Source organism: Larimichthys crocea, chromosome VIII (genome assembly GCF_000972845.2).
Source record: "Larimichthys crocea isolate SSNF chromosome VIII, L_crocea_2.0, whole genome shotgun sequence".
Lineage (NCBI taxonomy): Eukaryota > Metazoa > Chordata > Actinopteri > Sciaenidae > Larimichthys > Larimichthys crocea.
Genome location: NC_040018.1, coordinates 13,395,188 through 13,410,531, shown reverse-complemented (window position 1 = coordinate 13,410,531; position 15,344 = coordinate 13,395,188). Strand labels below are relative to the sequence as shown.

General features: G+C 37.9%; 1 protein-coding gene across 4 annotated transcripts in view; it reads right to left on the bottom strand.

Annotated features, from left to right (window-relative positions):
* cpne7 (copine VII) overlaps positions 1-15,344 on the bottom strand; it is a 34,400-nt gene that overhangs the window by 7,427 nt on the left and 11,629 nt on the right. For all 4 annotated transcript variants that reach the window (XM_027281553.1, XM_027281552.1, XM_027281555.1 and 1 more), the window contains exons 6-12: positions 12,318-12,401; positions 12,143-12,232; positions 11,176-11,274; positions 10,887-10,973; positions 10,469-10,528; positions 8,849-8,982; positions 3,299-3,353 (exon numbers count right to left, since the gene is read on the bottom strand). In XM_027281553.1, coding sequence (XP_027137354.1) covers positions 3,299-3,353; positions 8,849-8,982; positions 10,469-10,528; positions 10,887-10,973; positions 11,176-11,274; positions 12,143-12,232; positions 12,318-12,401 — 609 coding nt within the window. The remainder of the gene's footprint in view (positions 1-3,298; positions 3,354-8,848; positions 8,983-10,468; positions 10,529-10,886; positions 10,974-11,175; positions 11,275-12,142; positions 12,233-12,317; positions 12,402-15,344) is intronic.

The following is a 15,344-nucleotide window of genomic DNA, read 5'->3' as shown; positions in this document are numbered from 1 at the left end:
AAGAGGAAATTGTGAAACAATTCTAATTTGCTTGATTTGTGCTCTGCCATCTTTTTTTATTATTATTTCCATGATGTATCTGAGATGGCTACCATATTCGGAACGTGAACTTTTTTTTGGTACTGGTAATGACAGTAACTTTTATAATAATTCCTAAATATGATCTAAGTCTCTTTGACAGTAAGGAATATTTGCTGACCACATCAAATGATACTGGGGGTCAGTTTGGCACCAAGCAGGTTAATAAGGATATGGATCTTGAAGTATTTTGCTCTGGCTTCCTTCCAGTCAACATGGCAGTAAAGATAAAATGGGGATTTATTTATCTTGTATCGTGTCTAACTTTATTGGATCATAACTTATTGGGAATGGATTTAATCGTCTGGTGCAAATTTTTCTATGGACATCAGTTTTTGACAGACTTGGTAAGCCTTGTGTTTAGCCTTGCAGTTGTTAATCACTTCTGGGCCCCTACCAACGACTCCAAGATGAGTGAGGAATTAAACACTGTGAAAGTCCTAGAGCATACAGTCATAAATGGGCACAAAACATATGAGGCAGATTTATCTGGAAAATTGTGAGATTAACTGCACACACGACAAAACTCATAACCTTATGCCCGGTAAAGATAATAATCAGCAGATGATTAGTTTTGCATGTAAATTAATCAGGAACTAATGGCAATGATGAGTTCACTGTATTGAAGTTTTACATATAATTTAGGCTTATGAAAACTGAAAAAGAAACAAATTAATTCATTTTCAACCACTGGATAGAAGTGAATTAATATCCTGAATCATACATGAGCATATAGCATGCACTATACTATCTGACTGACAGACTTAATATCTGGTTTCTGAAAAGTAATTACAACCCCTCGTCTTTTATCTGGTCTGTTCTTGCCATACATCAGACTGACTTTGTTTATCTCTGCTGTTTAACTGGCAAAAATGAAATCCTGTTGATACCTCCTCTCACAAGAAACCGTTTTTCCACAAACACCAACTGTCCGGCAGATCAGGGACAAATGACTCCTCTCCAGCTGGCTACTTTTTTGTCTTTAATGTGGTCAACAGTCTGAATGTAGTCACTGTATAGATATGCACGAGGAGCCCTCAGGAAATTAATCATACAGACCAGCAGTCTCAGTTTTTGCATCGTGTCCCTGCAAGAGAATGGATCATGTTTTGTATGTCATTTAACAGGCCTGCTTCACAGCAGACCTTTGACATGACATAGCAGAAAATTGACAGGCATGACTAATAACATTAATAATGGCTGTATTCCATTTCAGTGTTGCAGTTGCAAGGCTCTGGTATTGTGCACGCTGGTTGACTGGCACGGCTAATAAGAAGACTTAAATGGAATGAAGCATCGTTAAGAATTGGTAATGTTATTAGTTACACCTCTGCTTTTCCTGCTACCGACAGTGAGTCGATATTGCAATATTGCTGGGGTGAGTAGCAGTGTAAAAGCAAAACTCTTTAAATATAAGGTTTTAAAAAGCCCTGAGAATCTGTTGTCCTAGTCATATTCTTGCAATGAACAAAGGGGTGAATGCAGACTTTTGTGCCAAGGTTTGAAGGCAGCTTTGATCAATTCAGTTGACTGGATTTGTGTATTTGTGTTCCTGCATGCGCTGGAATCACTGGATTCAAGAGGGTGGAGCTTATCTGGGGAAAAAGCTGATATCACATGCTTTGAACACTAGTCAGGATTTAACAAAACGTTCATCTAAATCTAATCACAGCTGTGAGGTTGTTTGATTATGCTGGCAGGCAACTCTCAATCAAATATGATCAAAATCCACTTGCACAGTCCTGATGAAGCAGATTCATTTTGTTTTTGGGTGTTAAGGTACTCAGACCTTGAGGTGTTCACACTCGTGGATAAGTTAATTTGGTCCTGACCAATGGGTCCAGTTTGTGTTCAGACTGGGTTTTAACTAACAAACCAAGATGATTCAGACTCATTCTTTAGTTTTGCCGACTGACTCAGATCTGTGGGGTCGTCGTCGCGTTTCAATGGTCTTAATAAACTGCTTTTGACTGACCGATTGGGTTCTAAAACATTTGCATAAATAAGTTGCGTCCAAACAATGAATGCCACTAGTAATCCACAAACAACTGGACTGAGCCTGGTGAAAAGTAGGGTCTTGGTGCAGTTGCACTAGAGTTTAAGTTCGAGAGTCTATTTTAACCAAAACAATCAATCAAGTTACAGTATGTGCAAAAGCAACCTTACACTTTTAATAAATAACACCTAGGGACACACTCCTTTTGACTTATGTAAATGTGATCATGAAAATCATTCAAATGTAAAGCCAGCTTTTTAGAGGCTTTTAATTACCATAACACAATATATTAATTGCATTCATATGTGATGCTTCCCATTAATTCACACAATTCAGTATCTGATGCATGGCTTGGCTGGCAAATGAGCATCCTGGATATTTATTCATATTTGTTTTCTAATCACACTGAGCATTTAAAACACATAGTTAAGAATACAAGAGTGCACAACAACACATACTGAGAATGAGCCTATGAGTGTAGCGTATGAGTTCACAGATGCACTTCATGATTAATCTAATGATTTAATTAGCAATCACCTGCACCATCAACACAATGTAGAAATAGCATGCAGTAAAATAAATTTGACTCCTGCGAGGTAGTCACTGCCATGGTAAATTAAAAAATGAATAGTTTGTATTTACTGAGCCAGAAAAACTTTGCATGATTGAAATCATAATTATCAGTGTTTCACATTGGCACATAGCACAGTACAATTTTATATTAAACATAGGCCGTTCTGGTTTGGTAGATTATCAAAAGACATAGTGATTAAATTGTACATGTGTGTTTGTGTGTGCGCACTTACTCTTCACATGTCAGACTTCCCCCCCAGGGCTCTATTTTAAAATCAGTGAAGGCTTATGTTTCAATTTGCTTAAACAAATGCGCTCAAACTCATGAATTCTTATGCAAATTAAGCATCAACACTACGGGGCTCTTATGTCATCAAAACGTGTTATTTTCTCAAGACAAGTTGATATTTTAAGACAAGGGTCTTATGAATAAAAATAAACCCGGTCATTAGTTTTAAATGTGAAATTTTGACAGAATGACAAATTGTGTCATAAAATAGGTAATGGAAATCAGCTTGGTTACCGTAATAGTCCCAGAGTGGCGGAAAATACCAGGATTCGATAAGACCACATGAGTATACAATCTGCATAATAGTGTTCATATTGTTCATGTGCGAAAAACAGGCAGAGCAGAGATACAGATACACTCACCTCATAATTTGGAGGGATTCTGGCACCAAACCCCAAAGCTGAAAATCTTTTGTCACTGAAATGATAAGCAAATTAATAGATACTGAGTTACTTCAGTTAAATGTGAGATAGCGTTTGACAGCGATCTGTAAAATATTGATGGCTCATCCGTATGTTCACATTTCCAAGGGCAGAACCCTCCTCCCGTGTTTGCATTTCATAAATGTTAAAAGCTTGAATTACAATTTGAAATCTGTCCCACGGTCCCTGCAGCAAGCGTTTGCACCTGTTCAAAGAGCTCCTCACAGTCTTTATCCTCTCCATTTTTCATCCTACCATTTAGACGGGCAGATATTACTCTAAGAGGTTCTGATATACCAGATTGTGTGTTTCTGTGAAAGGCCAGGGTGCACAGCTTTGTATAAAGAACAAGATGTGTGTATCTGAATTAACAGCAAGACAGACGTGAGTGTAAAGAGAGAACTGAAATAAACAGAGACCTGACCCCTGTAGTCCACACCTTCCTAGCTCACGATAACAACAAACATGATGTTTGAGTACACAAACCGGACAGTGAGGCTCAGTACTTGTCCACTTGATGGTTCACTGTCATACAGCATCTGTTTGTGTGAAACCTTTTCCACAAGGGTTAAATCAATCAGATACTGTAATCCAAAATGAAAAATGCACTATTAAAGGCAATTTACTGCTTTGTGCTGCTCAATGGTAAAATCAAACATCTTTGTTCCTATCATCCCTTTTAGCAATTTTTGTTGTATCTCCTTTTTTGAAAGACGTTGGTTTTTATCACAAAAGATGCTATTTAGCTGCGTTACTATTTTGATCATTCTGCATCTGCTGCCCTGCCTCTCCCCTCACTATATCGGTGTCACAACAAATTCTTGGAGTACCCCTTTAAATGTCGAGTAATGCCATATACACATGAAACGGATAACATTTCTGTGACTTTGTGTTATTTAGGATAAGCATCAGAGCTGTCTCAGCTTGCTTTCAGTCACATCAGTGATTGTTTGCCTGCAGACAGCTTTCCCCAGTGGCCGCCTCCCTTATCAGAACATTTGCTGTACATGCCTCCATTGCTGACAAAATAACCCCAAATTCTCATTGCAAACGCAAATAACATCTCCAGCTCAACAGAATCTCAGTTTAGGCCACAAACATTCGAAGTGATGTGTTTAATTAATTCACTCTGGACATGGTGTGGGTGCATCAAATTGTACACAGAAAAGTTTGCATTTAAGCATTGATTCATTTGGTGTGTTGACAAGTGTTGATTGGAGAGTTGTTTGTCCACTCACAGAGCTAATATGACTTTGAGGCAGCTATCAAAAGTGTTTAATTAACTCCGAAGGGTGTGGACTTAGACAGACGCTGGCAGTGTGTTAATTTTTACACTTTCTGAGTGAGAAACAAACTCTGTGAACTCAGAAGTAGATTCACTTTGGCCAGTTTGGGTGTTTTACCAGAATAGTTACAACAACAGTTCCATAAAATGTAAATAAAAACGGAATAAAATGATTTTCTAATGCTTTTTGCCAGTACAAATTACAAAGACAAGATATTTATGTTTAAACTTTAGTCCAGAGAACATTGTGTCCATGATTTCCAAAAAACTATTTGAAATAGACTCATCAGACCATAGCACACTTTTCTACTTTCCTGATCTCAGAGGAGCTCGGGCCCAGAAAGGTCAACTGCATTTCTGGATGTTGCCGGTATATTGTGGTTTTTACTTTGTATCGGAGAGTCTTGACTTGCATTCATGGATGGAGCGTCTGTGAATCTTTTATTGATGTTTTAGAACGTAGATAATGAAATCCCTGGATTCTTTTGCAACGGTGCAGTGAAAAACATTCTTAAACTTTTGGACTATATCTGCCCACGCTTCACAAAGTGGTGATCCTCATTCCATCCTGCTTGTAAGCTACTGAGCATTTCAAAGATGTCCCTTTCATATCCAATCATGATACTATGACCGGTTACCAAAAAGCCCATTTATCTATTGAATGCAATTGAACTGTTTTTTGAGAATATCACTACTTTCCTCGCTTTTGTTGCCCCCGTCTAGACTTTTTTGAAACGTGTTGCAAGTATTAAATTCAGAATGAGTGTATATATTTACATAAAAAAAAGTTTATCAGTTTGAACTTTAGATATCTCGTCTTTGTACTGTATTAAATTGAATATAAGTTGGAAAGGACTTGCAAATGATTGCATTCTGTTTTTATGTTTTACACAATGTCCCAGCTTTACTTGTAATACAGAAAGAGACAGATAATAAAAAAAAAATCATATTATTTATATATTTCTGCTCCTCCTCCAAGAACTCCAAAGGAGAAAAAGAATGTGTCTTTTGTTTTTCCATAACCTTGCAGTATTAAATTTACAGTGGCTGCAGATGGTAACAGCAACTGCAGGCTTTGGAGAATTTGAGCTCAGTTAGAACAGCACTGAACATGAAACATGGGCATTTTGAGCACATATTTGGTTACCATCAGTATCGTCTGTGCCAAGGGGAAAAAAAAGATGAACATGTGAATGAATCCAACATCTATTCTCTGTAATACATCCTCTCCACATGTCCCGGCTAATGTACTGTACTGTGTCCAGATATAAACACACTCCAGTAACAATATTCCAAAGAAATGCCTGCAGCTGATACAACAGCATAAAAAGACAGCCTTGCTCTAAACTCACCTTCAGCATTTGCCTGTTTTTAACTCACTTTTTATTCGTTTTCATCAAAACACTCCTATTTGCTGAATACAGACCGCACACCCACTATTGTAACCTTTTAAACACACTGAGGCATGTCCAAATATGGAGAGGCAAATTATGTTTTTGGTATTATATTGGTTATACCAGCTTTACCAATGTAGAGAAAGTTTTCTAATGAAAATGTTAGAGTTATTCATACTGAGCCAATTATATTTTGAGATTTAACATAGTCTTGTTATTGTTAACAAGGAAAATATACAGCACTCATTATCTTGCCCTCTGTGCACTTTCCATACTTTTGTAGATGTGCTCACTGAGTCCTAATGAATTGACCTCGATGCACAATTTACAAATGTCCTGGTGTAGAGGTTTGACATACCACCCTCAGCACATACAAGTCATTTTCATCTTAAGAATCTTGCTGTAAAGTGCACAGTGGTCCTCGTTTCCTCTCTTTTTCTCTGCACACGTGAGGAGCCACGGGGAGATGTGCCTGGTATAATAGCCCTCTCAGCAAGGTAAACGAGCCTCAGCCCACACAGACAAAAGCTAATCACTCCAGCTCCATAATGCACCTCCTCTGCTAGAACTCAAAAATCCCACATCACCTATATTCACTAAAGGCTAAAAGGTTTGCTTGCCCACGTTTTACACCTCAATAACAATTCCAACGTAAGAGGGACGGGCTGCCTACACTTGCAGTCACTGTTCATTTCCATGTAAGATGCTCTATGTAAACACAAAAATGATCAAGCCACTGGGCTGAGCTGCTAATTTTTAGGTAGGTTTTCAGTGTCTCCAGTGTGAACTCTTAGATACTATAATTAGCCAGACAGCGCTCCCCTGATATTCAATAGGAGGATCTGCATAAATCAGGAGTCAGAATGTTAATCCTCATTTGGTTTAGTTCTCAACATATTAGGGTGGGTCTCTGAAACATATAAATTATTACCTATTTACAGCAACTGCAAAAGTACCTGATAATAACTAACATTTTTTTTGCACATTTTCAAAAATGTGTGTGACTGAAGCCAAAACATATTAACTATATCAGCCAGTACTTACATTTACAGTATGGGAATTCTTACGTGAAAATATTGTTGTTCAGATAGCTTCAGTGTCTGTATGATGATTCTTAAAACAGGCTTCATGCTGTACCTCTTCTGTCTTTACAGCAGATTCTAGGCAACGCTGTTATTTCTCCAGTAGTAATGCATCCCACTTTTTTTTGAAGTGCTTGCTATCCTGGTGTTAGCCCCTGTCTCTGCATGTGTTCGACTGTAGTTCAGGGTAATGAGCCTATGCAAGCTAAGGAGGACCGGTAGCTGCAACAGATGCTGAGACGAAACTGTATCATTGAGTTATCCACAGGAGAAAGCACATGCAGCCACCAACTGGATGGGGAAAATGTGTTCAATGAATTTATCTGACATTTTTATTTTGTATATTTTATTTTTCCTCTATTAGACAGCGACACACCAAGAGGAAACACGGGTCGAGAGAGAAGGGTGTGGCATCGAACTGATGCAACGGTTATATGGTAGGTTTCTTAACCACTGGACCACCAGCATGTCCAGCTTTATCTACTTATCTTTATATCTGTGTCTTTAAATATAATAATCATCTTGCAGCTGCATCTTGGTCTAGATTTTTCACAAAGACAAACTTGATCCTTGAACCATGGCATACATTCCAACCACATTTCTTTGAAATCACTAAAAAAGGAAAGAAGATGCCCTCATCCATGCGGGGGCAATGCCAATTGTTGGCACTTTTTATTTCTTTGTTTGTCTTTAAACAACCACTCCATCCATGGATCAAGGCATGTGTTTTCCGCTTTGAAATTAATAAAAATCAATTTTTTGCCACTTTGAGACCACCAGTAGGTGTAAGGGACACTAAGCACTTCAGTTTGTTTGTCTTTGGAATCTGTTCAAGGTTTTTGAGATATCAGGACAAACTGACAAACCAGACAAATGGTGTGTGTGTGTGTGTGTGTGTGTGTGTGTGTGTGTGTGTGTGTGTGTGTGTGTGTGTGCCAGAAAGGGTTAAAAGTAAATTAACAAATTGTTTATAAATCTGCGCCAAAAAGACAAACCTGATGTCTGCAAAAGATTCAAATGCAAGTGGCTGATATAAAGGTCAAAATTTATAATCTTTCTGACAGATTGTTAAAAGCTGGAAATGAATGGATTCTTTAAGAAAAAAGGCTAGTCAACAGGGAACCATAAAATGTGTGTGTCCAGAATATTATGTCAGTGTCCTTGACTGACACCCTCAGCCCCAGATTAGCCTCATGCATAAGTAATGCCAGTGGAGGCCAAATATGCTTGCTCTAATTTTGCTTGGTACAAAGAGTTTCTCATGCAGTACTTAGCCACGGCTTTGACACAGATTAAACCTGATTTACCATGTGAACATGATGTGGACAATAAACAAAATTGTGTTTGTGCACCAACTAGTTTTTGTGTGTGTGTGTGTGTGTGTGTGTGTGGCTCCAACTATTAGAGAGAATTTAAAAATGCAAAATACATTTCAGGGAGAAAATAAATCCGAGACGGAGGAGCTGGCAGTCAACAGCTCAGTTCCATCAGCTCTGTAACAAACTGGTGAGCAGAAATGTAATAACCTACACAATTGTCTCTTCCTTTCAGCATTCCATGATTTCCATTACAATCCTTTTGCTGTGGTTCAGATGGAGTGGATTGTTTCAAAATGCGTGACCCTACCTAAATGCAAGGAGCACTCTGCAGCTCTATTTCATAACTGGAGAGACTGACAATCCCTGTAGGCACCAAATAGCCTTTACTGAAACACAAAAGATTGACAAACCTATCATAGTCTTGACAGATCTCCCCCACTGCTATCAGAGCCTTCAGGTACTCGTTGGGCTGGTAAGGGTTGATGTAATGCAATGAGCAGCTGTTCCTGGGGTCTCCATTGGAGGCTGTGAAGTCAATGGCGACCTGGAAGAAAGAAATACAAAGTGTGCAAAATGAATATGACAGAATCAATTAAGTTTTTTTCTTAGGCAACAACTTCTTGAAAATACTTTTATTTGGCTGTTCGTTCCATGTGAGCGAGTCTGCAATATGCCTAATGGCAGTATAAATTATCTGATCAGAGGTAGGAGCTTGCACTTTTTACACCCACATAGATTGGAGCAGCTACAGCTCACATGTGCTGTAGATCCAAGGAGCCAGCTATTTGAACAAGGAGGAACTGCATCTAACACAGCAGTCCTGATTATGAATATTCATTGTTTCAGTAATGCAGCCAGAGAGTGAGAGGTAGAACTACAGAAGAAGGACCAAAGGGCAAGACTTAAAGAGGGTTTGAATTTATTCCATGAAGCTGCCCACAACAACAGAACCAACTGTGCACACGGACAAAGACGTCAACATGTGATGTTTAAAGGATAAAAATATCTTTAAATACTGTCAGTGGTGGAGGAAGTAGTCTGATCTTTTACGTAAGTAAAAGTACTAATGCCACACTGTGAAAACACTCCAAGTAAGTCCTACAAGTAACTACAAGTAAAAGTCTTTCATTAAAAATGTTTTAAAGCAGCTACAAGGAACTTTTATTCTGTGTTGCTTCTTGTCGCCCCCTTTAATTTATCTCTTTCATGACAAATCTAGTCTGACCCGGTGACATTAAGAATAACTGGCTAAGAAATAGCCAGCCGTCTCTTAGATGGGCTTGTTTGTTCAGGAAAGTCTTATGGAGGCGTTAGTGTTAAATTGAGACTGTTTTATAACCACTTTAAAGTCGAACATTTAAGTAAGAGTATGTACATATAATAACGGAGAATGTTCTCAAAAGTATTTAAAGTGAAAGTAGAAAAATGTTCCTTGCATTAATATATATTATATCATTATTATGACTCATGCATTTATATAAAACCATTTAACCTTTTATTGTTGTTGCTGATTGAGGTACAGCTTAATTTGAAACGAATGATTATTTTTAATACAGATTGATGTGCTGATTATCTTCTTGAACAATCACCTTTGTGAATCTGGAACCGTAAACGTTTTTGCACCTAAAACAACTGAGAAGATCATTTTCTGTTAATGATTAATTGACTAATAGTTTCAGTTTGACTTTTTCATATGTTTTGTGTGTGAAAATCTGAATTGTAATGAAGTAGAAGTGTGAAATGCTGTGAGAGAAACTACCTCAAACTTGCACTTAAATGGCGTATTTCAATAAATGTACTGTGTTTAATAACCAGAAAATGTAACATTTGCTGAATGTGAATGGACCACCAAAGAAAAAACAGACCAAAGCCTGTTTATGTGTGAGAATAGTGATTTTAAACAAATAAGTAAATAATAAGTAATATGCAGGGAATTTGACAGCATTTGCTAATAAAGTAAAAACTAGGCCCAGACCAGTTAAAAGCTCAGTGACAGTGAAGCCTCACTAAACACAGATCGCTCAAATTACCGTAAAGTGAATCTGGCATCCTCCCATGATGTAATCTAAGAAGGAGTACACTCTGTGGAGCTGCAAGAGGAAAAAAAAATACATTTCTTGAAGGCCAAACGTCTGGAAGGATGTTTGGGTGAGAGAGTGAGTATTCAACAATGTTGGTGGAGCGTTTGGTAATTAAAATTGAGTCAATTCAATAAATCTGTTGACTGTGAAGAGTAAAGAAAACAGTGGAACAGTGAAAGAAAGAGTGTTTCTATGTACAGACATACAAGCAATCAAAAATGTATTACTAAACGGTTCCATGCAACAAAACACTGAGTGAATATTTAAGATTTGATGTAAAATAAAAAAGTAAAATACTGATTGATTCAACTCCCTTCGATGTCGACTATTCTGATAAACATGATATATTTCTGCAGCAGGTTCCCACCTTAAGGTCACTGAGGATGACAACTCCTGAATTTTTATAGTTTCTCTTCTTCTGTTTGTACTTGGGGTTCACACAGTCCCACGTCACCTAAAACAAAGCGAGACAAGACAAAGAACAGGAGCAACAGTTGTGGCACATTGTGAACATGAACACGGCGTATATCTTAAGCACTGTGACATTTGTTTCATCTGTGATGGATTTCAGCAGAATAACGAGAGGCATATTGGAAAAGGATGAAACAGTTACACGGCTGTCTCTCCTCCTCTGCTCCGTCTCTCCGTTCACTGACCTTATTTCCACTGGAGATTTTCTGCATTTCCCTGAACGTGGCGTAGAACTCGCCAATGAAGTCGTGCTTTCCCCTGGAGTCATAATCCCACACTAGGCACTGTGGCACACAGACACAACTGTTAACTGCTTTCTCAATGTTGGTTTGGCCATTAATAAACAATATCCACGTGGTATTTATTAATCTATCCCTCAGATATTAGTAATATATACAGGACTAATATATATCTATATCGTAGATGATAGATAGATAGATAGATAGATAGATAGATAGATATGATAGATAGATAGATAGTAGATAGATAGATAGATAGATAGATAGATAGATAGATAGATAGATAGATAGATAGATAGATAGATAGATAGATACTGTCAGTGGTGGAGGAAGTACTCTGATCTTTTAAAAGTACTAATGCCACACTGTGAAAACACTCCAAGTAAGTCCTACAAGTAACTACAAGTAAAAGTCTTTCATTAAAAATGTTTTACATATAGATTCTATATGTAAAACATGATTCATATATAAAATATATTTCATATAGATTCATTAGATTAAGGGGTGCTGTTTTCGATGTTTTTTGTTATTGATAAAATAGATTAATAGTGAGGTTTTTGTTTCTGGGTTTGTTCTGTGACTTAGTAAAGAATAGGCTCTGGTAGAGTTCTCTTTTTGTATATTTATTTGTTCTTTTAAACCGCACTCGTGCGCCCTTTTTGTCCCTTTTCCCTCACCACCTTTGTTAAATTAAGAAAATAAACGGACGAACCTAAAGCAAGTGTTATTTCTATCCCATTCTATGTTACGGCTCACCTAACGAGCCGGGTCGTAACATATATTATAATATATAGTATATAATATATAATATATATTTAACATAATACATTATTTAGTTCTGTTTTCGGATTCGGGCTGAATCAAACTGGTGAGCCTGTGGTTTTTAATGGTGTGGTAAATTAAAATTTGTTACCTTAAGCTTCCGCTCCTCATCGCAGCTGCACAGGGAAATGAGAGACACTTTGAAGGGCTCCCACACAGGATTCAGGTTGTTTTTAATCACCTGTTAGACCAGAAACAAGTTACACATGAAGCAAAATAGTAGAAAATCTATTGTTGCAAATGAAAAGAGAATATGATGAACTTACCTCAGTTCTGTGCACAAGCTGTTCAGTTTCATCATCATTGATTCGGTATATCTCCAAAAATGGGTCTGACTTGCTGAAGAGGTCCTGCAGAGAAAACAGAATATTAAAACTACAGACCCACTGACTCTTAATGTTAGTGCTAGACCCTGAGACAATTGCTCAATCGTAAAGACTGAAAGTTAATTAATTAGAGACACATTTTAACGTATTTCAGAATGTACCTTGGATTGTTTAGATGGTCTGTATGAAAGGTAACTGATATTTATACAAATGGCTGTTTTTTTCAGATTTATCATCGCTGATTGCAAAGGCAAAGGTAATCTGTGATTAAAGGTCAGGGAGGTATAAAATTTACCAGACATCACTGTAGTGACGTCAGACTGAGGAAAAAAAGAGGAGGAGAATTTAAGCTTCCAACTTGTGTCATTGTGTCCCTAATTATTGCAAATTTTCACTCAATCTTTGACCCTCTTAATGCACCAATACTCCTCCCATGCAGCCTTCCGTGCAGTTCTGAAATATCTTTTTATAGATTTCTTTAAACAACATTTAGAGTTCACTAACAGAGAACTGAAACATTATTTTGCAATTTATCACTTTCCATATGCTTTCCAGCAGCACTGGGTTATTATCAACAGCACACATTTTTTAATTAACTCAGCGGTGGCTGTGTCCATTCACCAGGGTTAGTAAATACCCTGCTAAATTGAAAACATGCCTAAGATTTTGCATCCTTTACGGTCATTTGCGATAGCTTTAAATCATCCCCTGGGTCTCAAGTACAGGCGTCTGAGAGCAGAGCAACACTGATTATTTAGGTCAATTGATTCTTCAGGGAGGAAAACAAATGATTACTTTGCGTGTGTGTGTGTGTGTGTGATGGCTAGGGGGGGGACAGTTAATGCTGCATTTCCCGCCACATTAGACAGATACATATCCTGGGGGACAGAAGCAAAACAAGCCATAGCATCCTCTCTTTGTTGTCACGGTAACCCTTAGCCAGTTATATCAGCAGCATGAACCCAGATCAGATCCACATCATGTCAAAATTCAGTCCCAAGCTAACAATTACAGTAATGGTAATCATTACCAATTACTTACAATAATATCTCATCATTAGTTTTCCTGTTCATCAACATCATTCTTCAGTATTCACAGCAGGTTGAGAGTTGATGCAGCTGACAAAGCAGCTAATTAGACAGTTTTAAACAGTTTGCTGCTTCAGTCATCGTCTGTTCTCTATGTTAGATAAACTGATACGCCCAAGTGGTCTACCGCAAACAAACTGCACTATAACACACCTGATTGCTGATAAAATCACATTTTCAAGCTAACTTTAAAATCAAAATAATATTAAAGCGTGACAGAAGCTCAAAAGTGATTTTCTCTGACCTGTTGACATCCACCATCTGCCTTACATACAGAATCTTTATTTACATAAATTGACCAGTTAAAGGAACAATTCAGGTTTTTTGAAGTGAGGTTATGTGAGGTTCTTATGCATTCAGTGTGTTACCTACATTAGACAGCTTGCCACCACTCTGGAGATGCAGACGGAAGCCCACTATAATGAGTGTACACTATAGTGAGAGTACTCTCACTGCCTTAGCTTGCTGTCGGATCTGCAGCATAATACGCTGTGTTTGGCAAAATTGGGCTTGGGTGTAAGAATACTCTATGTAAATTCTTCGGTTGTGACAATGTTGTGCTATGGGAAACAGCTGTCTAAATGATGAGAACACACTCACTGTAGCAAACAACTGAACAGATCTAAATTTTTTTATGTGGCTAAAACATATTATTCTGCTGACCCTGTCATCAGCAACACTTTGCTCTATTTCCACACCTATGCCTGTTCCTCCAAATGGACCACTGCTGTAAATAACTCACTATGCTAAAGTACCTCATACAACCCCATTTCAAAAAACCCAAACTAGATTGCAATGTCTAACAGACACTGACACTGACAGAAGTTAGTGTCTCGCAAAGTGGAGCATTTAGCAGCTAAAAAGCTAAACATTGGAGTTGGTGGAGGGCAAAACAAAGCCAAAAAGTGAAAGAATATCGGATTTACATTCATCAATTATAAACACGACTAGCTCCATTGGTGTCTTTTGAACTTTAGTCTTTTGAACAACTTTAGAGCCTCCACACACATTACATCTTTTGTGTTGTAGATAAAGAGTTTTATCGATCAGTTTGGAGGTTTTTACTGACACATGAAGACAGGTCCTCATAGTTGAGGAGGATTCACACACTCTCCAACTCTGTTAAAACCCAGCTGATTTCTGAATGTAGCAGTATCAGTGATGTGAAGACAGCAAATAAAATACACTGTGTTTCTAAGCCTCTCCACACCTGCAGCCCCTGCACCAAAGCGAACATGCACTGACAACAGTGCAAGTCTGCCAACTAAACTCAGAGAGACCAAACAAATAATGGAGCAGTACTGGCATTATGTGTGTTTGCATTCATCCACATAGAGATAAGCAATTTTTCTAACCAGAATTCAATTGTTTGTGCATGTAAACAAATCAAAATCCATGTCTATCATTTTAGAAATCAGTGTTTTTTACATATTTGGCATCAAAAACAAAAATTTACAGATTTTTATTCCAAGAAATCTCTAAACTAAATAAGCTGCTGTTATGTTTGCCCAGAGTGAAATCACACTTTTGTGTCCCGGTGGCACATAATTACACACCATTGCTCCACAGTGATCCGCCTGCAGTTTTAACATCCAAAATGTAACACTGGTTTATTTGAATGTGCAGAAACTGCCAATCAGCGGTTTAAACAAAGCAGGCGGGTGGATTATCGCCAGGATTTTGGCAGAGACCCACACTGCATATATGAGGTATATTGCTGCCTTCAAATTGGGTCGTGTTTAGCATGTTCATGAGAAGAGTCCATATGAACGCCCCCCTGTTGCGGTGTTCACAACCTCGTAAGAGAAAAGGAAGAGGCCGTGTAAGTTTGTTTTTCAGTGGATGCATGGAAGATGTTAATATTCCCAACAGCCTCATC